Raw genomic sequence first — 27,666 nt, forward strand, 5'->3', positions numbered from 1 at the left:
CTGTCTGTCAGTTTGTCTATCTGTCTCTCTGCTTCTCTCTCTCTAAGCCGTTTCACAGCCTTCAAATTTGGTTCACTCCCATCCTCCATCTGTTTTTCTTTCTGTCCGAGTTTCCTCATCATCATTTTTCGGTGTTTTCATTCATCGGCTCTGCTAATTCGCTTTCCCCCCATTTCTCTCTCGCACTAAATTCCTGTCTTAAGTGCATGTCTGTTTCGCTCCGTCTCTCTGGTCCTGTATTTCTTGTGCAATCTCTATAAACAGATTCTCTACAATAGAATCTATAGATAATTGACAAGATCTTGGTATTGGAAGCACCTCTGGTTTCCATTTCCATGTCCGTTGTAGTCTGACAAGTGATTTTATGGAGGTAAACGGTGTGTGTGGGGAGAGAAAGAGGTGGAAGACATTGTCAGAAATGTCATCTGGATCTAAAACATCTACAAAAGTAACAATGTCTGCGTATTGTGTGTAGAAACTTTTGACTTGTGTAAGAAAAGAAACAGTTTCCAGCTTGTTTCTGGCAACACCAGAAAGCATCAGTCTCTCTGACAAGTTAGTCACGCTTCAAAAAGTTTGTCCGGGGTACTACAATGCGTGCTACCTCTGTTTACAACAGTTAAGTAATAATCTGAGACATGAAAGCATTTATATTTGCGCCTGTAAAATCCTGTCCTGTGATGTGTTCAAAATCTCTGACAGCAGCAGCATTAGTTATTAGCAATAAATACAAGAAGAACTGGAGCCACAGGAACTGCAGACGCACGAATTCTGCAAGAAATCCGAGGAGAAAGACGTTATAATGGTGATTTCTGGGACATGCAGTGCAGAAACACCACAGTGATGAACGTTTCAAGATGGAGACAAATGAAAAGAAAAAGGCATCATTGGTGTTTGCAAACACGGCTCTTAATGTTCTCTTTGACTTGCGTGATCGTGTCCCGTCCATACAGCTGTGTGGGCAAACCAGGCTCAATTCCCAGTGATTGTCCAAATCATACATAATTGAGAACTCAACCCCACAAAGAAAAAAAAAAAAAAAAAAAAAAAAAACTATGAACATTTGAACCAAGCAAATTGTGTTATCATTCTTCTGACTAATGACTATGCTGGGAAGCTGGCCTTGATTCACTTTCCTTCATTCTTTGTGTTCGCGTCTTCTTCCTGTCCGTCTCTCTAAATCTCTCGCTTTGTACTTTCCATTTTTGTCTCTCTGTTCCTTTTGTCAGATGGGATCTGCAGCTCTCTCCTCCGTGGTCAAACAACAGCGTTTATGCCTTCCTGTCAGGAGCAAATTAAAGGCCCTTTCTGTGTAATCAGAAGGGATTTGCACCCACAGCAAGTGCTGCATCTTGTGGTTGGGGTTCAAACTGGGGCTGGGTTTATTTTATTTGATACAAGATGAACACCGTTCTCTTCGCTGCAAGCAGGGTTTGAACCTGCGCGGGGAAACCCCATTGGATTTCGAGTCCAACGCCTTAACCACTCGGCCATTGCAGCTCCTCCGTCTGACTGTTCCTCTATCGATTCATCTGTGCCTCATTCTCGATCCCGTCTCCTTTTCTCTCTGTGATTTCTCTCTTTGTCCTTCAGCTTTCTAGTTCTTGTCCCATGTTCATATTTTTCTTTCAACCCCTCTTTTTTCATCCCTGCCTTCATTATTGTAGCCGCCCTTTGGCTTTTTCCACTCCCTGCCTTCCCCTTCTGGAGTCTCACGTGCGTGCCGCCCCATCCCTGTCCTTGTTATTCATTTCCGCTCTCCTCCATCTTGTCTCTCTCTTTATATCCACCTTCTTATCCCTCGATTGGCGTCTTGCTATCTTCCTCCTGTCTCTCTCCATCTCGCTCTCTCCATAGATTCCGATGCTGCTTGACAGAAGGTAGAAGACGCCTTTGATGTTTTGCCTCATACCAGTTTGGTCTTCCAAGGCCGCACATCAAACAAGCCTTAACCTGTTTGTACTCAATTACTCAGAGTGTGTTTGATTTGTCTTTCTCAATCCAGTGGAGCCAGTGCAGCGAGCTCAGAGGCGTGTTACCACCAAAACCCACCCGCTGCGCTTCGACTGTGTCACCTAAAGCAGTCTTGTGTAAAGCGAGACTTTGAAAATCTCTTAAGATCTCGGCTCAGGCGCTGCTCATCTGTAAGCGCAGCTGTTCTTCTTGTGTAACATCAAACCGACGGCAAAGCGCTGCCTAATTTTTTCGATATCAATGTTTGACAAAAGCCGGAAAATTAAATAGATGCCACTGTTCAAAATTAAAGGCGCCGTGTCTTTTTTTTCTGCCGTCACAATGAGCGCGCGTTTTGTGACGTTCACCTCAGCGGCATTTCCTGCTCAGCTGAAACATGAATAAACACACAGCTCATTCATTTCTGAGAATGCTGGTTCTTCTTCTAGATGTTTGAAGTGGATGTTGAAGCCTTTTTTCACTTCATTCTGTTTTAGTTATTTATTCATTTGCATGTGTGTGTGTGTGTGTGTGCTCACGTGTTTGGCTGGGGCTGAGCGCAGCACCTACACCCTTTATCTGCATCCCTAATCCTTATATTTATATATATATTTAATAGAAATAATGATAGTTTTCTTCGGCTCTGTGCTGCCTGTCTGTAACTGAAACCACTCTTGACTGACATAAAAGAGTGAAAATCGCTCAGTCATTTTTAGCTCCTAAATCCTTAGCCTATTTTAAAAGAAATCATTTTGCGCTTATCTTTTAGGATTATATCATGAATTGATTCCAGGCCGGTGAGTAATGGTTTAATTTCACATTACCATGGCAGTGGCATGCCACAATTAGACTCACCCCGAATGCTTTCTCCTCATTTATTATATACACATAGCGGTAATGAATATGTGAATGCAACAAACGTCATATAATATGTATGATGAATATGGCTGGCATGCGGGTAAAGAGTATTAATGCTTTATGTGTTGCCAGGGGCACTGCGACAAAATGACAAGATGTGACATTGGGGACGCAGAAAGCCCTTTTAATCCACACTATTTAGAATTAAAAAACAGAAAGTCTTTGTTTGTCAGACACAATAAATATACTGGAATTTGTCTCAGTGACATTGGGGCAGGGAAGAAGCAGGATTACAGGACAGCACCCTTTTATGTAGATTTATTTGCCACAGGGGACATTTGGCAATGACAAACTCCGGCCTTAACCATCCGTGCAGCAGATTTGCACAGAGTGCTGTCCTCTAATATTCATCAGGTCATCATATATGGAAAGATTCCCAACACTAGACAGTAAATAAATAATACAGTAAACTGAGTGGAGAACGTTGTTGCTCTAGTTTTTGCATACAGTAGAAATATCTTAGGTTTAGAGTACATGCTGAAAAATCTACAATAATAAGAATAAAATCAACAAACTACTTATCAAGCACTTTTTCAAAACTAGTGTTACTATATCATATTACACTAGAAATGCATCCTAATAGGCTTAATAGGCTTGAGCAAAGTAAATACATACAATGAATACATTTCTAAATTTTGATGATGTAAACACCCTTTATCAGTAAACTTTATCCAGTCACCAAGAGTATTTTTTATATGCTGATCATATTCATTAAATTGCTTAATGGATTAAAGGTGCACTGTTCACTATAAAGTTTGCCATTGGAAGTGAGCGATAAATATGTTTTTTTGTTTTTTTGTTTTGTTTTGTATTGTTTTTTTAAATTTGAAGGGCTTCATTTCCTAGGAATTGTAAAACTGAAATTGAAAAACAGTAAGTGGGCACTTTCTCGATCCTATTTTTTTTTCTTCTCCGTAGCTTGAAAGAGACCTTTTCAGGATGTTTCCCTACCTTTCACCCAGTGCATGCTGGGATACACTCCAGCCCCCTATGGCTTGGACCGGGTATAAGCGAGTTTGCAAAATGGGTGTATGGATGTATGGATGGATAGTAGCCTTAAGCCCCGTACACATGCACACACGCACATGCACAACCACCACCACCGACAAATGCGTGCTTTGTAGCTGCTCGGTCCCGCCTGCAGCGTACATCGCCTCTATCATCAGTTGGCGGTATATAACGGCATAATACCCAGAGCGAGCAAGTGAAGCAGAACTTTTCGCTTGCCTGTTCTCTTGTGCTGCAATTAGGCTGAGAGAGTCAGGGGGCTGAGCTCACTAAAGCTCCCCTAAAAGTCAAAGAAGAATGTGCAGAAATCCACATCACACATCACGGCACACCCTGCTTCTTGCTGTCCACTTTCTTTCCTGCAGTTTTATGTTAGACAAAGCCTGCATGCTTCAATAAGTAGGCCACGGCACTAACACCGCCACGGTTAGCATTCAGCTAAATGCAACAAATGTATGCGTCGATGGTACTGTGTGACCTTTTGATTAAAGTGTCCACTAAGTGACATATGTTATGCTCATGGATTAAGAAGAAAATCTTGCTTCTAGTTGAGCAGGGGTTAATCCAACACACTACCTCCTATCATAGGCTGCTATCATATCCATGTCAAAACAATGTAACACTAGATACAGTACAAATTTAATGCTTGTGCCTTATTTTGCCACTCGATTTTATCTGCCGTCTTAATATCTGATATCAACCCAGTACAAGTTCATCTGAGCAAAAATATTCTTTTTTCCTCCAAAAACAGTGAAATAAAATTTTAATAGTTGTATTAAGCAAAGAAACACAAGTTCTCTTTCATTTGTTAACTATTAATTCATGGTTTCATCTGCAAGTCCATTTAAATTTCTGATTATCCAGTTGGAAAGTGACATCGGCAGCCCTAAAAACCAGAAGTCACGTGAATTTCTCCCACTGGAGTCAACAGAGTCAGGACGGCGATGGTGCTAGTCTCTAAATGAGCCGTCTCCTTTCTGAACTGTCTCTGCCTTAACAAATATGATAAGTAACACCTGCATGTTCACCTGTAGCACCTGTTTGCTCATGCCGGCTCCGGTACGCTTCAGTGGAAAAGAACCTTCATTAATTTGATTGATAACACCTGTGTTTACCTGCTATTTCATTTCAAAATGTCTCGAAAGTGTTTTTGCATATTGTTATAGTCAGAGATATATGACGGGACTTCTGGAGATCCTTCCATTAGCAACCACATCACCATGCCAACAGTCCAGCGGCTGATATGAGCCAGGGAATCGGCATTACAAAGTGTGCACAGCGCATGGGTTTGTCCCACCCTACTTTTCTTTAAATAAATAAAAGCCGACTCCCATTTCTCCAGGTATTTACACATAGCTTTTGATTTTTTGGCAGCAGGTGGTCTGTCGTTTTCCTCAGCCATCTTCACGTCAAAGAGAATCTGGACCGCGTCTCACTCACCTCAGGCAGGCTCGGACTGCCAGTTGTGGTGTTGTCATGGTGACGTTTTGAATCTCGCGACTATGTTCAAGTGTAACTGGGGCACTGCCGCACTGTACTGCCACCTGCCGGGCCAGAATGGAAATGCGGGAGATTTACGGGAAAATCATCTAAACGGGAAGACAGTGGGGTGGATGGGTAAAATATTGGAGTTTCCCAGGAAAAATGGGATGGTTGACAGGCATGCTCCTACTGTTAATGCACAGTTGGTATAACTTCGATTTGTTGCAATGCCACAATGTTAACTGCAACATCAGTACTAAATTTAAAGAGTAACTAAAGCCCAAATGATGTCATCACTGCTCTATGGGTGGTGACGTTACTTGTCAACAAAGAGCAGGCACCCGATTTGGGTTTGAGGTTTAGTTACTCTTTAAAGTCTAAAAATTCCACACAATACCGCAAGAAGTAACATTAAACAGTGGCACAAATCAACCTCTGATCGCTCTGACGTTCCATTTTTTGGTCCTGACACCAGTTTGCAAAACATTTTAGGTTCCTATTAAGACCTGGTGAAAGGTTTGATGCTGTTGCCATGTTTTCAGCTGTTTGGATCTGTGGAGCTTTGCTGCAGTTGACTGTCAAGAGCCAGACAGTTGTGGGTGGCCGACCCAAAAAGAGGCTCTTGGTGTTTGTTGATGCCGCTTTCTCAGCCAGTTTTCCTGTGTACATCAAATAGCTGATTGGTTACAAGTCTTAGCACTTGACCAACTGTTTATCAGCCTTCAGCATGTGGGTGGGACTCTCCTTGCATAAAAAGGGAACAGGCTTTGGATGTGTGGTCCACTGCTCACTGACTGACCGGTCTGCGTTATTTTATCTTTTTAGCAGCCTTAGGTCAGAAACCCGAAGGTTGCTGGCTGTAAGAAGAAATTAAAATGTGATTTGGCATTCACGGTTAGAGCCCCTCCAACACTCTCCCAGTTTCTGTCTGTGTTCTGGCAAACGTGATCTTTTAAATCTAATTAAAACACACTTCTACAGACTGGCTTTTAATAGATTTTAATTACTGGTGTCTTTGTATTCCATATTCTGTTTTATAGTTCCATACTTTTGTTTTATTTATTGGTTCTTATGATAAAATGTAGTACTGTTGTTTCTTGCACATTTTGGGTGTCGCATACAGTGGTGGTTGTCAGCTTTTTTACTCCCCTGTGCCCAAGAAATTTTTCAGGTTCCCTTGACACAAGACATATTTTTCCTCCTTTATTTTTACTACAAGGTTGACAAAAAGGGCCTGCTTTCAAAAAAATACATATTTTATTAAAAGTGAAGCATTTGCTGTTAGTGTCAGTATATTGCTTCACCATTGCTTTTTAAACATGACACAAATACTGAATAAACATTAAAAAAAAGATGTGCTTCATAAAATAAAACTGCCTTTTGCAAGAGCCATTACATACGTAGGTACATAGGTTTAATATTACTTTTCAAACGTTACCCCAAACAAATTAAAACGCATGAAAAAAGCTCAGGAAGTTCAGCAAGATTAAAGTTTCTGTTGCAACTACCATTGCACTGGTTTACTATAACTTTTGAAAATTAAAATGTCCTCAAGACTAAAAAATCTAAGTGAAATGAATATGTAATAGTGGATAATTTAATGCCTGAGTTAGAAAAGCTACTCAGTCAGTCCTCAAACACTCATTTGAGCATTGAGCGTCGCACTTGAGGACAGATAACACATGATGGTGGAGCTGCAGAGCCTTTTGTTCCCGAGAAATAATATGAAGCCATAATTAAAGTAGCTATTGTATTTTCAGCACTAGAGTAAAATTTCTCTCCTTTTAGCCTTTTTGTTACTTGCGTTGGCCTCACCATCATGCTTTGGGTTTGGGCCTGGTGCCCTTTCACCGGCACTTCAAGTGTCGGGAGTTTCTGGTTGATCAGTCTGCGTGTCTGGATGAGCCGAGTCTTGCTTTGCTGGGCCTGGACCGATTAAAAACTTGTCCATTCAGTTTTTCTTTCCATTTTGCAGCAAAATTGGGAATAATAGCCTAGAATATACTGGACAGCAAAATGAAATGACGGTACAGCTGGGCCTAGGCTATGCAAGGCACTTCCTGTTTGGTGCATTTTAAAGGAAATTTTTGATTCAGTGGCGAAAAGATATTATCATGCCAAAGTGAGCGGACTGGTATGCATTCATTTATTTTGTTAAATTGTTGTGATGTTTGATAATTGGTGTGTTCCATTGCTATACCCCCGAAACATCTCTCTGAGGGCCCTTTCTAGACCATGGCCCCCTGGATGAGAACCGCTCTCAAACCTAGCTTCCTCCTGTTTGATCTGAGTAAGGGAGTCAGCTCTCGAGACCAACAGGGTTGAAATCCACTCCAGATATCTGGGAGTCGTGCACCACTGAGAGCCAGACTGCAGCTCTGTCTGTTCCAATCTGACCTGCTTCTTCTTCATTTAAGTGATCCATGTACCATCTAAATGTATACTCCCTCCAGTGCTGATGTCGAAATGGATTTTCCGCTTGCAGAGCACATTTACTCAAACAAAAAGATTCAATATTGAATTCAATCATTTGCCGCGGTAATGAAGTAGAACTGAAATTTCAGTCATCGTGGCAGCACTCGTGTAACCTTCCCTTTCTCTCTCCTCCATTGTAGATGGGAGGTACCATGTACAACACGGGAAAGCATGTGTCCCTTCGGCCAGACAAGGCCCACCTGGTGAACATCTCGGGGGGGCCGCTGGGCTACAGCTACCGGCTGGAAGAAGTCCGCCTCCATTTTGGGAGTGAAGACGCCCAGGGCTCAGAGCATCTCCTCAATGGACAGGGCTTTCCTGGAGAGGTGAGAGACCAGAAGATTTATTCGGTTTGTCCCCCCTGTTGGCTTCTGGGGGGGGTTTGGGGTCATGGTTCAGGGGGTCATTTTTGTATATTATAAATCCCTTTAACAATTTTTAAGGCCTCTAAATAACTTGAACTGACTCAAAAACATGGAGGAGATTGACACTCCAGTATAATTTGGTTCACACATGCAAACAGCGGTTGGGGAAGCTGGTTGTGTTAACATGTCAGGAATGAAAACAACTGACAACAGGAAGCCAGACAGACAGAGACAAAGATGGGAATACATAAAAAAAGCATAGAAATATATGTATTAACATTTGCAGGCATATGTATACAACCACAGATGGGGATGCATGCACGCACACACTGACACACACAAACATAAACATGCATATCTCAACAGCAGCAATATGCATACTAATATGCTAATAACATAATTGCTGTTGGCTTGACAGAAAATCCAGCAAGTTAATCATGATAAATGACTACGTGGTTATATCATCTTAATGAATGAACACACATGCATAATACAGACAAATGGAACAAACACTCTCACTACACAAAGACACATGCACACACCGAGACACACTCACATGCACTAAGTTATTCTGAAACAGTCATCTCCCATTAAGGGGTAACCTTTTCAAATGTGAGCAATCTTATCAAAGCTTGTTACCCACTGCGAAGTAAATTTTAAACTGGATGCCAAACCAGGAAAAGAGAGTATTATCTTCCCTCTGTGGAGTCTGGGGCTCTGTGGAGAGTGGGCTACCTGTACTTTTCTATCTTTAAATAGACAGTGATCAAAATAGTATGTTTTGACTTTGTAAATAGAATCTGTCCACAGAGACAGACTGAGGTGTTAAAGCTCTCAGAGAAGCTAAAAACTTTTGAGATGCTGCTCTCCCACATTATGGCAGATTGGGGTTTTAATTTTACAAACATTTTTCAAAGGCAGAGCTGCTCTAGAGGCAGAAGGAATCTCATTGGTTGACTAACATCAATGGGGTAAAGAGAAATTTTTTTCTGGTTAAGTAGACTTAAGACTGAAGTCAAGTGAGCAAGGCAAAACGCAAGACAGGTGGTGCATTAGCTCAGATTATTAAGCCAATTAGAGATCAAATCAGAGATCAAATTAGTCAAGGGAAGTTATGTAAGCTTAGCTAACCTTCTGAGTTCAATTTATTCATACTATTTAGGGGAGTCAATCCTATGCTCCCAGGGCCCTGTGTTTCCCAGATTTATAGGGCACATAATATGAACATGACATACAGTCAGTATATACAGTATATTCCCAGGGACCTGTGTTCCCAAGGTCCTATGTTCCTAGATTTCTATGTTTCCAAGGTCTTATATTCCCAAGGTTCTATGTTCCTAGATTTAGGTATTCCCAAGATCATATGTTCCTAGATTTCCATGTTCTTATATTCCTAGGTCGTATGCTCCCAGGGTCTTATGTTGCCAAGGGTTAGGTTGAATGTGCGGGCTTCTTTTACATTCAGGTTTTCCAGTCAGTTAATTCATGCTTTGAAAATGATGAGGTCCAATGAAGGGACTGGCTTGTCAAAAATTACCTAGAGGATGCCAGATGATGTTTTACACTAATTTGAGTATCAGTGTAATTGCCTCAGCCCTGTTAGCTGTTAGCAGAGGTGGCAGGGCTAGACTGTATAGGGAAGCAACCTGATCATCCATAATCCTTTGGACTACACAATAAAGTGGAGCCATTTATTGAAACAGATTTGTCACCAAATTCCTTCAGAGTCAACATTGTTCTCTATGTTTGAAAGAAGTTGTTAGATTTGTTGACAGTCATTTATAAGAAATAAAGTCACTGGGGTGTTCTGAAGTTGCTAAATATACTGACCCAGTTGCCAAGTTGACAACAGCAAAGCTGCATTTTTTTTTTTCTTCGCTCATTGAGACTGCTACACTGATTTGAGTTGTTGCTCTTTAAATTTTTCATTTTCCGTTACAGTTTTTACATGTATACGCCGCAAGGTTTCATTTCCATTAGATGCAGTGCTACGTAATGTGTCACGTCCTGTGCACTGGCAAGATTTTTCTGTGCTTGTGTGGTCCAATGGAATGATATGAATAGAGCCTTTGCCCTTCAGCAAGCATCAAATGCAAATTGATGCTGTATTATGAGCCTCTGCAGTCTCCATGGATGAGACCAAAAAAGTTCTTCATGTACTTCAGCTTGAAAGATATTTTTTCATTAGCTTTGCCATACCTCTTATTCACTCCAAGCAGCAGAGAACAAAAAGCTCTAGAGAATCCTAATTTAGTCGATAATTGATCATTGTGATCAAGGAGCCAACAACCATGATTTCCAAAGCTGCAGCAGGATGCAGATGTCAGGACACAATATTTTACATTTTTAAGTCCCAGTCACCATTTCACATTCATGATAGACCATGGTATGTAAAATCAAACAAAAAATAGCTAGATTTTACAGAATTGTGATTTAAAGTTGGTATGCCCTGGTTACTGGGAATAACTGGGAATAATATTTAGAGAGCATTTGATTCATACGATTTACTCATAAAACCACTAAGATGATAAATAAATAGGACGTAATACAATAAAAGACAGCCAAAGAATCTACAGTAATGTAAAACAGTCAGGCAATAAAAAAAAGTCACACTCATCCAGTCATCCAGTCACACTGAAACTGCCCATTAATCAGCAAGATTAACGCAACACTCTAAGCTGCTACTAATACTGCTCTCTCTCTCTCTGTTTCTCTCTCTCTCTCAGGTTCAGTTGATCCATTATAACCAGGATCTGTATGCCAACTACAGTGAGGCAGCCAAGAGTCCTCATGGCATCGCTGTGGTCTCCATCTTCATAAAGGTCAGCATATTCAACCTCGAGCTGAACACAGCGAGGCACCCCGCTCACCTCTCTGTCCACTGTCTTCTGTCTCCTGAAAATGAAATTCACACAGTCAAATAGTGCAACTCATAAATGCAACCTGGTCGCCTTTATGGGTGGCTACTAGCATTTCAAATGCAATCAAAACTACATGCGGTAACCAATGAGATTAGAGCTTGGTCTGTGATCTAGGTTTCAGGGTAGTAATGAGTTAGTTTGTCTACAGTTGTTTGTTATTATTGCAAGTTGATCATATTTTTAAGTGTTGGCTTCTCTGACGATCACCATTAACATCAAACAAGTGAACAAGATTAACCATCTGTGATTACAGTTGATTAATGTTGCACCATACTAAACGCAGTTGGCAAACCTTCCTCTGTCGAAAGGACTAATTACATGAAATTGATTCGCCTTCAAAACATTCAGTCAGGCAAATTTCCTTGTGTACAGTCCATGTTAGCAGCTGTCTCTAGATTCTCTAGTCTCCAGAACAAAGGAGTTAGGAAACCCAACAGAACAGAACGAGTCAAAACCATGAAGTCTGGGTTTAGCTGATGGGGACATTTCAATGTGGCAGTTTGTCCATATGACTTTATTGCTGTCCAGAGATGCATCGGGAAGTTTCTTGTAGGAAAACTTGCCATCTAGTGGGTTACTGGTTGTCTTGTCATGCATTTTATCTGTTAATCTGTATTCAGCAGCTCAGAACCAGAAACATTTTATTGATCCCCAAGCATGCGCTGTGTCTTGTGTGTATGTGGGGTTAAGGGTCAAACACTGCATTGATTTGCCATTATTTTTTTTTAATAATATATTATGGTGCTCAAATGAATCACGTGTTAACGTGTTAACTTTGACAGCCCTAGCTGGTACACAATGCAACCCTGATGAAACTGAGTTCCATACGACCAAACTGCATGAAAAGGTTTCATGTGTAACGTTGGCCTGAAGATCAGTGGAATAGAATATGTGGTGTAGCAGTATGGAGCCCCAGACTTTCCATAAATAAAAGAACAAACAATCCAACATGCAATATATGTAATATGTACATATTTATTCATTTATTGTTAGATATCAGATATATCAGATTTTGTTTATTTTGAAACAGATTTGAATGTTTATTAATTAATTTCATTCATATTTTGAGACATCAGTTGATTCATGTCAGGTTTCTGGTCTGCATGTACGTAAAATTGCTAGAACATACATTTATTTATCTGAATAATTACTTTAACTTTTATGTGTGTATTTATTTGGGTTAGTTAGTTATTGATTGGCTCAGTTTTATTTTTGTGTTTTTTTATTTGTGTGTTTATGTTGGTGTGTTTATTCTTTTCTTTTTTTCTTTTTACCGCTAAATGCTGCTTATTTAATCTGTCTGTATGCCTCACTAACAGATGGGGTCTAAGGATTGCCATGTCAGTCCATGTCTCCATGTGTCTGTATGTCCATCTGTTCAACGCTTAACATGTATTGAAATGTATTGGGCCCATTTATCATGAAAACGGACGAGCACATTCATGCTCCCTGGAGGGTGAACCCTGTCCGTCCTGGTGACCTCATGGCCTTTTCACTAGCACCGCTCTCAGGCCAAAATGTCAGCTTTGCGTGTTGGCTGCCGTGATATTTCCTGAGTGCATTCGTACTCCCCAAAGGAGGATTCCTCTTGATTGTGCTAACCCTATGACCTTTCCTCTAGCGCCACCTTTAGGCCAAACATTTGGTTTGAAATTTGGAAAGCACATTCATGCTCCCCAGAGAACAAAACCTGGTATCTGATATGGCTTCATGACCTTTCCTTTAGCACCGACCTCAAACCAGAACGTACAAACCCCACTCTGCCACCACTTGCATTTCCCCATCATGCACCAAGCCAGCGGGGCACCAGCGGTGGAGTGTACTGTAAAGCCGAAGATATACTTGCTTTCAGCTATGTGTTTGCGTGGGCATGATGACTGCCTCACAAATCCTGCGTGTATGGATATAAATGGATTTATAGAAAATAATATGAACATGAGGCAAAATAATAGTGTCAGCTTTGCAGTATGGATCATTATATCAATGCCTGTAAAGAGAAAAAAATAGCTCACTGTTGTTGCTCATGTATCTGTTTTACTGCATTGTAAGTGTGTGTGTGTGTGTGTGTGTGTGTTGTACTGTGATTTGTGATGAATATTTCATCATCGCTCTCTCTCTCTCTCTCTCTCTCTCTCAGCTCTCGGAGAACTCCAATGCCTTCCTCAACCGCATGCTCAATAGAGACACCATCACCAGAATCAACTACAAACGTAAGACACGCAGGCACCCACACACACACACACACACACAGACACACAGACACACACAAGCTAATCTCTTCCAATGTCTTCCCTCTAAGCCTTTCTATTCACCTACCGCATGTCTATTCTACTTTTATTTAAAGGTCATTTGTTGCCAATGTTTCATCACATATTAAATGTTCATGGTGGCTCACTGAGACCACGTGGCCTAATGGATAAGGCGTCTGACTTCGGATCAGAAGATTGAGGGTTCGAGTCCCTTCGTGGTTGAGTTTTGGCAGGAAAGGATCAATTTCTGTACCGGCAGCGGCTCTATCTGAATCCACCCATCACCATTTACGTCGATGCATGAACTTCTCGCCATGTTGAAGGCTGTTCCAAGCCAATGAACAGCCAGTTGATGCACATGGTAAAACTCTAACTCTAACTCTAACTCACAATATTTGACATAGAAAGAACACATGCAGAACAACAGAGGAAACATACAAATGCAGGTTGTGTCTTGCTAACTTTCCCTTGTCAAATATTGTTCTAATTTTTTAATAGACCCAGCCTTTTCACTTGGCTTTAAGCATCAAGGAATGACATTTAAAACCATGGAGTGTGTGGTTTTTAAATGTCATTTTGTCCTAAGTTCAAATGACTCGCAGATTTTGGAGACAAAGTATATCTCGGGGATGTTGCACAATCCAGAAGCTCCTTCCGCAGCTGCGAGCGTGATTTTATGTGGAGTGGTGAGTGTCACTCTGTAGTGAAGTGGTGTAGTGGGGCTGGGGAGGGGGGGGGGGGCTTCATTTGGGAAAGGACTGTACTTGTCGAAGTGCTCTTGAGCAACATGCTGAACATTACGCCGTGCGAGCATCTGCAGTCTGTGTTTCACTGAGGGAAAGGTGATTTAACAAGCAGCCACATTCCTCCCAAACACTTTGCTTGCTACACTAGTTTTGTGACTTGAGAAGATGAACCATGGCTCAGTTGATGGTATCTGAACTTTGTCCTATCTGATCACCGTAGCCTCTCTCTGACCACAAGTCAGTAAAATCAAAGCAAAACCATGGCTCTCCATCAAACAGGTCTCTGATCGGCTCTTAAGTTGCACTGTAAACACAAAACGGTAGCCGAGAAGGGAACGGATATTTCTGGAAAAAATAAGGATGCCTCGGTGCTGAAACTTAATGAAGCAACACGTGTGGAATGATGTCTGATTAACATCCTCTGGTTGTGAATTGATAACGTAGCCCTGTGGTGTTTGAATGGCTGAGTTGGTAAACGTTTCGGTGCAAAACTGTCTTCTGTGTCATATATGAAAGGCATGAATTTTCTTGTTATAATAAAGTAACAGAGTTCTGTCCACAGTATGAATAGCAAACATTAGTTTTACACATGAGGTCTACTCTGGACAGCTTCATCTCCTTTCACTCACTTAGACCTGAGTTACACCTCCTCTCTCCCCTGAATCGTCGGGCGTTAGTGTCTAAATTTCTTCTCCTCTGCTGCCTGAATGGCTGTCTACCATTTAGTGTAATGTCTAGTGTAACATTACTTAAGGATTCATAACCAAATGTGAAAAATTCAGATTTCACACCTCTTTCTATATACTAGATAGCACAGACAATGGGCCACATGACATAGTTTCTATTAAAAATGCATACTGAAGAGGCACATAAAGAATAATCTACAACAAGGTGTATTTTTAAGGTTTGCTCATGTCCAAAGAGGTGAGGAGCCACCTGTACCTTGCCACAGGTACATGCCACGGCTTATAGCTGTGGCCTGCACCAGTGGTTTTCAAACTGGGGTCCGGGGACCACCGGCGGTACCTGAGAAGGTTTCTGGAGGTCTCCAGCAAAAGGAGGGATGAGTCAATTTCATCTTAATGACATTTTCTGGAATAAAAAGAAAATGTATGAAAACATCCATTTTGCCTGTGATCTGTACTAATACTGGTTGTATCATGGATTATACTGACTTTGGTCATCTCCGTACCTAATAAAACAAAATCTTTTCAGAGGGGATTCCTTGCGACAAACCCCCCCCAAACTTGACCCCACCCCCCACCCCCCAGCATGTCTTTGCAGGATGAGTTACCCTACAGGGAACTGCCCACCCAGCCCTGCTAGAATGTGCTGTATTAGTGTTGAAAATGAAGTCCATAAACCTTCGTTTTATCACAGTTATTGACTTTTTGGAACTCCTAGATCTTGGTGGTTGATGAAGCTAGCGTAGCGTAATACTAAATAAGAAAATCCCCAATTTTAACAGGGTTTACCTCCCTGTTGCTATAGTTTTTTGCTATAGTTTAATCGCTTGGTTTATGACTTTAGAACTGCAGCAAAACATCCAGACCGTGGTATGATGTGAGATATGGCATAGTGTAGCCTATGGCAGCCTGAAATGGACATTTTCACAACAGGCAAGTAATCAGCAACCACAGATCATGTATATTGTGGTCATGTTGCACTGTGGGGAGGGTCAAATCTCTCTCTCAGCACCTTTATCTTTAGCAGGGTTTCTTGTTTGCCAAGAGAGGTAACTTCACACTCTGTCCTGTGCTCTGAACCCTCTGGTGAAATTGGTCAATTTTTATCTCCACACTTTCATAATTAAAGTCTGTCTCATAACGTGGCCTCTGAAAAGCAAGTCACCTACGCGTTCCTTTCATTCCAGATGCCCCTACGCTTTTGACAGTGTGTGCCTGTTAATGAGTGCAAACACACACACACACACACTCAATTACATTCTTTTGCTGGACAACGAGTACCTTTGAATGGGTCTGAACATTGCAGATCTATACCTTTATGCACGCACACATGCACGCATGCTCTCTCCCTCTCTCTCTCTCACACACACACACACACACCTCCTAATTACACAAAACCAGCGCTACATTGCCAAAATCTGTTTTCCAACCTCTTCTGTGAGGATGTGCATCCCTCTAGAGGATTTCTTCCTGTTAATGGGTCTAAACATAGTGGAGCTACACACTCACACATTGCACTGCATCAGCTACACACACACACACACACACACAAACTTTCTTTCTCTGCTTCCGCCTATTCATGTTTTTTTTTTTTTTTTGTTACGCAACACTTTCCTATTAATCAGTCCAAGCATTATAGATTTATACCCCGACACAGTGTGCTACATCGCCCGCCCACACACACACACACACACACACACATGCGCACAGCAAAAGCAGAATACATACCCATTCACTAATAAGGTAATATGTGTCAGTTAGACAGTATAAAAATATAAAATCTCACACACTAATCTCATCTCTGTGCCCTCTGCCTACAGTAATGCGCTCCCATTAATGGGGCTGACTATAGCACACTGTTTCCTGCCGCAGCACACAACATCAGCCACACACACACACACACAGACTTCTCTTTATATAGGACATTTCCTTCTTGTTCACATGCAAATTTCTCCTCTACTTCCAGATGATGTTTTTTGTGCAGCGCTCACACACACTCACACACTCACAAAGACACGCACATTCATCTCTCTTTTCTTCTTCCTTGTTTCTTTTGACTGTGTTCCTGTTAATGGGTCTGAACACAGCGGACTTGTACTTTCACACAACACTCCACATCTCTCTCAGTTTCTCTCTCTCTCCCTCTCGCTCTCTCCCTCTAGACGACGCGTTTCTACTGATGGGCCTGAACATAGCCGACTTGTATCCTGACACCACGCGTTACATCACTTACGAGGGCTCTATCACCATCCCTCCCTGCTACGAGACGTCCACATGGATCCTCATCAACAAGCCTGTCTACGTCACACAGATGCAGGTATATGCATATAGTACGAATGTGTATGTGTGTGAGGGTTTCCCTTATGCTTTTGTGTGCATCACCATGTGTGCAAGTAAAACACTAAGTATCAAAGTAATGCGGTGCAACAACACTACATTCTGTTGATTGTGCAGAATTGCAATTTGTGATTTCCTCGCCCATGCACAGCCGCTAACAGCTTTGCATTGCAAATGAAGACTTCACAAACTATATCTGAAAGCATCTGCTTTTCCCTAAGTGGCTCATATGAAAGAGGCTGGGTGGTGACAGTGATACAATGACATACAGTACAAAATTTCACCGCTGCCCTCTGAATATGTAAATTGCCTCCCCATCAGCTGGAAGTGGGAGATGTAATCTTGTGAATGTCTCAGTTGCGTCAAGGCTTGAAAAATCGTCCTACCCTCCTGCCGTCTATCTTTTTATGAATGAAGTGGATTTAATAGGTGATGTTGAAAAGGTGTCGTTGCTTTAAGCTGGTCGGTGTATTTCAGGGGGAATAAATGGTATATTTTGTGTCAGAAAAGCCCTGATTCAGCCACATTGATCTGACTGCAAACATATTACAACTGGTCCTGCCTGGATCCAGACCAAAGGCCTCTTGATGTCACAGAAAAAAAACACCTGCACGAATCTGATCTAAACCCTGTTCTTTGAATTGGGACATGAAGCATTACAGTGGAGTAAAATACGTTACAACACTGCAATGAACTCCCACACGCCATCTGCTACTTACTCACACCGTTATTTACTCACCCGCTTACTCACTCGTTCCTTTGTTCTCACTTTTCTGTCATCTTTCACTCCATCTCTGTCTCCCTACCTTTTCTGCCTTCTGATCGCGCCTCCTCTGCCTCGTTTCCTCTCCTCCCTCGTTCATCTTCATCTCGGCCTTTCGTTTCTCTCCTACCTCCTCTCCCTTTCTTTCTTTGTCTTTCCGTCACTTTCTTCTTCACCCACAGACAGTCCTCTCATCCATCTCCTTCCAAACAGGCTTTGCTAGTTCTCGGTGCAACGCATACTGCTACATCATGAAAACTTCACCGTCTTGTAATGGTAACGCTGCAAAATGAACTGAACTTAACTGAGAACCTGAACTGAGCTAAGGGCATTTTCACACTTGGATTCCAGTTTTTGGTTCAAATCCGTTGAACAGCTGATACTTTGTTGCGGTGTTCATTTGGTTTGGTTTGGTTTCACATGACGAAAAATTCAAACCAATCAAAACGTACCAACAAACGCCATGTAGGAGCCTGCTCATTGGTCAGGATTAGAGACCGTCTCCTCAACAGGGTCTTGTGCGGTTTGTTTTGGTACCTGAGTGCCCAACCACACCAAAAGGGAAAACTCTCCAGGTTTTTCTTTAACCAGACTAAACGAGGCACATATCATAGCCTCCTAAATTGGACCAAATTGAAGTGAACTGAACTGAGTTGAACTGCAATGAAATGAAATGAATTTCTTTAGGTTGCCTTCATTTGTAACAGTCCGTTTGCATGTCACAAGGTACCAAGGCATTTGATACTTTTAAAATATAGTTTGGTTGGCTTTCACACGGTGGCCCTGACGTCACTCTCAGGGTGGGAAGCTCAAATGCTGTAATTCAGCTGTCCTGCTGTGTGCCAGGTTGCACATTGTATAAATGTGGGGAATCAAAACAAAACATTATCATTTCACGGCGTCCCGATGCTGTTTTCTAACAGAAGCGAATGGGTGATCAAATATGTTGTTTACCCTGAAATATGGCCCAATGCCCCTCCAGATTTTCACTCTCCATTGTTTTCTCAGTTGCTGATCAATTAGGAAGCGGTGAAACAATAACATTTTGCCAGATTCCCTACGTTTATAAAAGACACAAACTGCAATACAGCTGTACAACATAATTATTGAATTTGATTTGAGCATTGACGTCAAAGGAAAATGGCCGCCGTTTGAATATGGTCTATGGCTCAAATCAAAGTAACATGCCCACTTCTTTTTGGTCAGAGAAGAAAGTGCATAAAAGCAAAAAATTCTTTTCATAAAACAAGAACGTCCTGAACCTCATCCTCCTTTGTCTGCACATCAAAGTGAGATTAAAGAACTGGAACGGAAGAAACTGATATGACTCCGATCAGTGGGTGATGATGCGAGTCTGACACGCTGCCGTCAGAGTCCGGAGATGATGGATAAGGCTGGAGACGCTACAGCGTGACTTCATGACTGGCTTACCAAGGACAGCAACCAATTGTAGCAGGTCATAAATTAGTTTCTTAACCCACAGTTTTCAGCTTTGGTGAGGTTTGGTAACCTTTCTCATTATTAATAAACTTCTTCAGAGTACGTTTGGAACCCAGTCCGAGACAGTTTGAATATATGGTGCACACCAGGGTTCGATTAGGCCCTGCTGACCAACCCAAATGACTTGTGCCAAAGGGTAAACACATCAGGGTTTGATTCAACTGGATTAAACACAGCAGGTGTGAAAGCGACCTTAGACAACTGAAATGAATTGCATGAAACTTCGCAAATGAACTCTGGTGCGCTCACCCCCTGCCTCATTTGGGTAAATGTGAATACAGGAACTGCCCACAGGTGTGGACCTAAACAACTAGACCGGGATCCTGTTGAGGAGGTGGTCTCCATATGGTTACAAATGCTGGAGCGGTTTGTTTGTGGTGGGAACATGACCCAACCTCCATCTGACCCAACTACCGTAGGCATTGTGTGTTTTGGGCTGAAGGAGATCCCGCACCCAGCTCGACTGCACCTCATGAGCTCACTCATATACACATGGAAGAAGCAACCTGGTGGCATTATCAGATGGTCGTTAGGGCTGATGTGGAGCAACAAGGAAATTCACTGGGCTCTCGGTGTATGGCACAAACCAAGCTGCCGATGGTGCTCCAAACTCCTATTGGACATTGTATGGGCCAAATGTGTTTGTACAATAAAGTAAGACAGGAATTAAACTATTCCCTAAGAAAACATTTCCTCTCTCCACCTCTCAGCCTATAGCCTGTATAGACTTTGACCAATGATTGGCTAATAGCCTCCATGTAGCTTTTATTGATACATTTTGGTTCATTTGATTTTGTTGCAGAGTGAAAGCAAACCAAACCAACTGAACAAAGTACCAACTATTCCAGTGAGTTGAACCAAAGCTCACAGACTTTAGGTGTGAAAATGATCTAAGTGGAGCAAACTGAACTGAAGTGAACTAAAATAACCCAAACTGAGCTGGGGTATCCTGTTGGTCCAGCACTCTAAGGCGCGTACTGCGTAAATGTGAAGTCCTGGGTTTGAATCTTGCCAGGGGCTTTTGTCACACGTCTTCTATCTCTCTCTACTTTGATCTGTCCAGTAAAAACACATCTGAAAACTAAGAGCTGCAGTGATTTGAACTGAGCTGAACTCTCCCTGTCTTTACTACTTTCCCACTTTGGTTTGACTCCCTCTCTACCGCCCCCCCTCCTCCTCCCTCCACAGATGCACTCTCTGCGTCTCCTCAGCCAGAACGAGCCCTACAAGATCTTCTTAAGCATGAGCGACAACACGCGGCCCACACAGCCTCTGCTGCAGCGCTGCATCCGGACCAACATCAACTTCAGCAAGCAAGGCCGCGACTGCCCCAACAACCGAGCCCTGCGGCCACAGTACAGGGGTACAGTCCACTGCCAACTACTCATTATTTCAATCATTTATCAAAAACTAGCTTCAGGGAACAGGGAGAGGTGTTTGTTTGTTTGTGTACTGATTTTGTGATCCACTTGTGATATCAAACAGTAGATTACAGTACACATGTACATGTAAGCAGTCAAGATTCATTAACCTCCAAAAGTATCTAAAGCTGAAATCCAGGGTTTCCCTTACTTTTCAGTTATAGAGAGATAGACAGATTGATAGATGGATAGATGGATAGAATTTGTCTATGAACTATCAGTTCATAGATAAATTCAATCTATCACTGAGTCAGTGATGGCACAAGATGTTGCTTAACAGAAAGATTAAAAAGCCCTGTTCTGCCAAACAGGAACTTGAGTTTGCTGGCACACACACATACTATTTCAACAACAGATTAGATAATGTTTTAGCAATAGATTCACAGGAGAGTGCCTGTTCCAGTATTGTGAGATTCTTGTTTGAGATAGAATTTGAGCTCCATTCTTCCAGCTTAATAGAACTGTTAGTTGGAAACGATTTCCGGAGAGAGCCAGAGTTGCTCACCAATAAACCGTAGGAAAGGAAGCTCATCAGAACAGGTCATCTGATGTATGTAAACGCTTTGAATAAGCTAGTGCATTTGTCTGCCTGTACCTGGTCAAAATTGTCAATGGCAGCCTACTGAGAGAAAGTAGAGACCATGTGGCATTGTGGAACCCAGCCTGGGAAGACTGACCTCAACCAAAGATGCCCTAATGAAGGAAGATGACGTCGTACAAGCTCTGCCAGTGATTTGTTTTTTGCCTATAGTGTTGTCTCTGCAGCAGGGAGCGCTAACAGATAGAAGTTAGCTCAAACAGAGACTGGCTCAACCTTTATCTGTGCTTCATTAGCGCCGAATTAATAAAGTCGTAACTCTGCTGCCCAGTGTTTCAGAGAACAGCTCCATGTGGCACAGACCTTCCAATGCAGAGCTATAAATGCTCAGACCAGCATAGGCCACTTTGTCATAGTCATAGCTTCACCTTGCACCGAACATCTACGCAATGCCACAGCATGTTATCATGGCAAATTCAAGTCAAATTACAACTAAATCTTAACCATTTGCAGGGCCTGTGCTCTCTGTTGAAGCTCCAGTGTGCATATCTGCTCTTCATTTTTGGTGGGCAGAGCTGCCAGATTTGGTTTAGGTTAGTGTTTGGCTTGTAGTTGTAAAGATTAGCAGTGAGCACACCTCATAAGGACTGGAGGAGTAGATGATTATTAAAGTTGTTTTTTTTTTTTTTCCCAGTGAAGGATGGCTAACTGAGCACAGCCACGTCTTTTGTAACTTTTCAAAAAAGGCGCCTGAGAGGGAGCGAGTGATGTGGACAGTGAACTCTCGGGAGCAAAACAAGAGTGAGAGGCATACAAAGATGAAATTGGTGTGTGCACGCTCTGAGACTGAGAGTGTATTCTGTGTTACTGTGGATATAAATGTGGGTGAGCATCAGAGATGGCTGGCGTAACAACACGTGGAAGTGTTACCCAGAGCAGCGTAGGAGTCCTTGAAGAAATACTGCGCCTCTTCCTCTCCACGCTTTGAACATGTTCGCTATCGATCCGGTCCGGCCCAACGTGTTTTCCACAACGTCAGATGGATTTCTCGGCCTCCTCTTTCTTTTGATAGCGTCTCATTACTGCACAGAAAACCCTGCAGGAGTTTCCATAGCTCAAGGTCAAAGAACATGAACGGCAATGGTATCGCTGAGTTGTGTGAAATCACTTTGAGCCAACACACTCGCTGAATTTTCCAGGAAGACAAGAGAAAAGAGAGTGTGGAGAGAATTTATAGGAAGGATGTATACAGAGAAGAAAATAGCCAAATAACAAATCTTAAAGTCTTGAAACACACACACACACTGAGAGAGATACATACATTCACATACACAAATATACTGTATCTGTGTGTGTGTGTGTGTGTGTGTGTGTGCGTGCATTTGTGTATATCTATCTATCTATCTATCTATCTATAGATAGATAGATAACTATATATATATAGATAGATAGATAGATAGATAGATAGATAGATAGATAGATATAGATATATATAGATACAGATGTGTGTATATCTATCTATATCTATATACCTATATGTATATAGATATATAGAGATAGATATAGATAGATATACACATATATAGATAGATATATAGATATATATGTGCGTGTGTGTATGTATATGTATATGTATATGTATATGTATATGTATGTATACATATACATATACATACAGTACCAGTCAAAACTTTGGACACACCTTCTCATTCAATGTTTTTTTTCCTTATTCTTCTTATTAAAACATATTCTGGTTTGTTCAACACGTTTTTGTTTTCTACATAATCCCCTATTTGTTCTTTTATCGTTTTGATGTCATCACTGCAGCATTGCACAAATACGTGTCAATACAGTCAAGGTCAGACATATTAGGGAGCATAATACAAGAAGGGAGAACTTTAATTATCAGTTTATTTCGAGGTGATCTAAGCTCTCTGGCTTCCCAGTCAGCAGACACAGCTTCTATATTACATTTACACACAGAGCCGCTCATCATAAAACAACATGCTTTATTGTTAAATGCCAGAATATGTGTAGCGATAAAAAGATTCCACTATATGATCACCTTACAGAAGAGTCTGTTTATAGTAATAGATCAAGAGACGAGACGTACTCTCTCCCATCATGTCACATCGTCAAAACTCATCCGCATACGAGGAGATCAGAGGGAGGTTTATGAGTAAACAAGCCGAGATCTGAGGATTCATAGCTTGAAGGTATCAGAAACACTGAAACGTGTATTTTTTGAAGTGAGCTGGTATCGAGCAGTGTTTGAGACAGAGGGCGTTGCTTCCATGTGTAATGCTGAGCTGCCGATGTTCAAGGCACAGGATCAACCCTTCCTTCTTTGGGGGGGTTAGAAATCTAGGCAAATGTCATTGGATATTGTATTTTAGTTTGACTTTCAGCAATCAGATTGATTTGACAGCCTCTCCTGCTCAGACTTCATCTCTTGTGGACCATGTGGTGGAGAGGCAGAAGAAGAGAGAGAAAATATAGAGAGACAGAGTAGAGGGCCCTCTCTGTCGATGAGAGGATCCCCACTGGGAAATAAACGAATAGATTTCTCAGTTGGCTAAGACTCTTTCTATCTCTCTTTCTCTACTTTGCTGGCTCATCCACTGTATTTTTCTCCTTCTCATTCTTTCTCTATCCTTTTCTTACTCAGGCCCACTCTCTCTCACACACACACGTACTCTTGGTTGCTTTCAAGTCCCCTCTTTGCCTCTTTCACTCCTCTCACCGTTTCTCTTCCAGTTGTAAGTTCTGAAACTCCAGGCCTGACTTTTCTTGTTTTCAGCGAACACCGCTTCTCATCGCTGTGCTAATTAAGAAATTCCTCTCTTTTCCCTTTCTTTTCCCTCTCTCTCTCTCCCTCTCTTCTCGTCTCCTCTCAGTGAACCAGTGGCTGCTGAAGTAGAAAGATTAAAAGATGTCAGTCTACCGTGCCGCGAGAGGAGAGGGCAGAATCCATCGAGTCTTTTTCACACTGCCAAACCAAGCTGAGCTGAACTGAGCTGAGATGAACTTAAGTGATATTGAATGGCTCTGCTGAATTGAGCCACATCGACCCGAACTGAATGGAAAGTAAAAGAGCCGTGATACACTGGAAAACAGCCCGAGCCCGAATCAGCTGAACTGATTTAACTCAATAACAATCCACTGCGCTGGCCCCCGAAAACATCCAGGACACTTTGTGAAAGCTGTGGATCACGACGCCCGTGGGCCAGCACAGTGACGATCCACGTCGCACTTTGTGAAGTATGATTTGTGAAGAGGACTGCAAGGACTCCTCACACACTGTACTGTGTTTTTATTCCGAGTTCGCGGGACTCTCAGCATTATTCTGTGGCTAGCCTCCGCCAGACGGACAGACGTCTGCGCCGCATTCAAATCCTGGCTAGTGAAGGCTAAGCACTAACCCCCTTATGACAGTTTCCAGCCATTAGCCTGATGGTTTATAAAGTTTCCATTCAAGCTGTGGACCGCAGGGACACTGCTAGTGGCTGAGAGGCTGGTGTGATATGAGGTTTTGCATGCGGTTGCATAAAGCATCTACATGTTTGTCCTTAACATTTCACTTAAGGTGCTGTTTTTTTTTTCCTTTTGCTAAGAACACCGTAAATGATTTCCTGAGGAGAGGTAAAAGCGGTTCACTGGAAATTTCGCCTCGATGCCATGATAACCGCCTCAGTGTATCAACTTTGGCCAGATTTCTCAGTAGATAACTGTTGTGAAACTGCCACAACCTGGCTCCCTGCTATACGCAAAGGCATCCAAAAGCAGTGAGTTTCCCATTAACGTGAAGAGGAGGGGTTCAGTATGTTGTTTTTTTTTTTTTTTTCCTCTTCCTAATTATGATGTCGGATTCCGCAGCGGAAAAGTGATGTTGATCTATTCCCAATTAACCTGTGCTGCTACTTAAAAATAACAACTTGCTAGGTAATAGTTGTGTCATATCTGGTTTATTAATGTTGTCCTGGTTAAAAATAAGCAGCACTACAGACAAAACAATTATTAGGGAGCTCAGAGCTGATTTCACTTAAGGACGTGACACACCAAGCGGGTGGTCGGCCATCGGCCAATGTTTGGCCATTGGTAAGCATCTTTGGCCCTGCGTTTTGTGGTTTGTTGGCACAAGTTGAACCCATGTTGGCGGCTTATCACAAGAAGAGAAATGGGATTATTTTTCAACTTTGCCTCCTCCTTTCTTCTTCCACCACCAAAAGACCAAGGGCTGACAGTGCCAGTGCCATTTGGAACTTCTTATCAGACATGTTCTCGATTAGGAGGAGCCAGATTACAAAGCCGTCTGCGGTGAGCGACTAAACAGTCGGCTTTTGTTGCCGCTAGTTCTTTTGTGTTGGTTTGAGGTGTCTTGGCCTTTAGTCCAGGCTTTGCGGACACTGTAACTTAATATTCACTCCGGCATTTCCCAAAGTAGGCTATATCACCTCGCGCAGATGCGATCGGGACATTTTGATACCGTTCCTCAAGAAAAAAAAACAACTCAGCCGTGGTCTGTGACTCAAGTATTTTTCCTCATTGCCATCACTAAGGAGGCTTACGCAATGGATAAAAGACTTTAAGAAAGTCCTCAGTGCTTTGAAGTGCGCTTGAGGATAGCACCTTATTTACTCAGTACTTTACTTAAGTTCAGTTTGTGCAACATATTTTTCCCAAGGCGATCATAAGCAAACTACTGAGGAAAATATTTCACTTAAGATGCTTTATGCAACCGGGCACTGATATCAGATGCTAAATCAAGAACTTTCACACCAGTAAACTGCAGATAACTTTGACAGGGGATTTCAGGTGATGTGGTTAAAGGGAAAGAAACAGGGAGAAAGAAGACACAGTGACATTTTACAGAGCTGAAACAGACAGGAACAGTGCAGAGCTTAAAGGGATAGGTCACCCATTTTGCATTATTTCACATTAAGTTTGAAGAAGCTAATAAAACAGCAGCGATGGAATCCACTTTGCAACAGGTCCATGCTTTGCCCCGCGACACAGAGCGCAGCGCTTCTTTTCAGCGACCCCAAAAAACAGCATTGTTGTAATAACGCGGTAATAATGTGATAATAATAATGTAATAATGCTGCATTACTAATAACTTCCCAAAGTTTAATTCCTTTTTCCTTCATTTTAAAATAACATAACACATTTTGCAGTAACTTACAACATTTGTAATAAAAACCTTGAATCCAGTATGTAGTAAATTTTCCAACATTTTGCAATAATAAGATCTGAGGTCTGTCTACAGAGTGCAGGAGAGGGGCTGGCCGTGTATTATAAGCAGTTCCCTCACTTTTCCCCCACCCATCTCCCACATTAGCGTATGTAATAAAATCCATTGCAAGGCATTACAAAATTCATGAAAAATTACATTTCGTGTTCAAGGTTTTTATTACAAAATGTGACAAGTTATTACAAAAAAGTGGTGTTAATACAGGCCTGCCAGCTGGTATTAAAACAAGCCTGGACACAGCAAAAAGTGTTACATGCGTGGTAATTGTACAAAAGTGATCATGGCCAAATAGGAGATGGAATAATTACAGTGAGCAGCAAGCAGAGCAAAGCAGAGAGACAGTGCAAGGTTGATTTTCTCATTAGTCTGCCGCACCGCTCAGCCAGCAGGGGAAAGACGGACACTGTAATTTAATTTAAGAGTCTCATTCCAAAACGAGATATCCACCATTTGAAATAATGTCTACCTAGTCTTACAAAGCTGACTTGTTATGAACGAAAAGCGCATTATGGGGTATTATTCGAGTTATGAATCACATTAAAACCCACATACAAAACAAAAGTTTCAGGGCATATAAATCTCTCTCTTTTTTTTTTTTTTAACTACTATATCTCAGGTAGTTTTCCAAAGTGGATATGTGCAAAATTGGAATGAAACTCTGACATTCTGTAAAATGGGTGACCTATGCCTTTAACTAAGATCCCGTTCAACAGCACTTCATCCGTCCTCTGCTTGTTTGATTGTTTTCTCGGTTTGCTGTGTTTGTCGTTTTTTCATGAACTCTGGGGAACAATGCCGGTCCGTGTCTGTTCATTTATTTATTTGTTAATTTGTTTTTCAAAATGTAACTGTAATAAATAGATGGAACTGAAGCGCAGGCTGGTGTGTGAGACGTCCTGTGGAGCTCAGCTGGTGAAGGAAGGCACCGCCGCCGCGAGATAAAGCCGGATGCAGCCGTGGCGCTCGAATGCAGGGTTTTCAAAGTAAGGCTCAGGGACCTCCCAGGGGTCTTTCCAGGGGGTCCTCAGCAAAATGAGGAATAATTTGACTTCA

At 41.9% G+C, this 27,666-nt stretch overlaps 1 protein-coding gene and 2 non-coding genes across 3 annotated transcripts in view; 2 read left to right on the plus strand and 1 right to left on the minus strand.

The window, feature by feature from the left end:
• Positions 1–27,413, plus strand: part of LOC115364505 (carbonic anhydrase-related protein 10) — a 94,218-nt gene extending 66,805 nt beyond the window's left edge. Inside the window, exons 4-9 of the mRNA XM_030059104.1 lie at positions 7,977–8,162; positions 10,928–11,023; positions 13,260–13,332; positions 16,966–17,120; positions 20,592–20,766; positions 24,260–27,413. Coding sequence (XP_029914964.1) covers positions 7,977–8,162; positions 10,928–11,023; positions 13,260–13,332; positions 16,966–17,120; positions 20,592–20,766; positions 24,260–24,282 — 708 coding nt within the window. The 3' untranslated portion in view covers positions 24,283–27,413. The remainder of the gene's footprint in view (positions 1–7,976; positions 8,163–10,927; positions 11,024–13,259; positions 13,333–16,965; positions 17,121–20,591; positions 20,767–24,259) is intronic.
• Positions 1,419–1,500, minus strand: trnas-cga (transfer RNA serine (anticodon CGA)). Its single transcript has one exon. It is a non-coding gene; the product is annotated as a tRNA-Ser (tRNA).
• On the plus strand, positions 13,521–13,593 carry trnar-ucg (transfer RNA arginine (anticodon UCG)). Its single transcript has one exon. It is a non-coding gene; the product is annotated as a tRNA-Arg (tRNA).
• Positions 27,414–27,666: the final 253 nt, after the last annotated feature.

Source organism: Myripristis murdjan, chromosome 8 (genome assembly GCF_902150065.1).
Source record: "Myripristis murdjan chromosome 8, fMyrMur1.1, whole genome shotgun sequence".
NCBI classification, from domain to species: domain Eukaryota; kingdom Metazoa; phylum Chordata; class Actinopteri; order Holocentriformes; family Holocentridae; genus Myripristis; species Myripristis murdjan.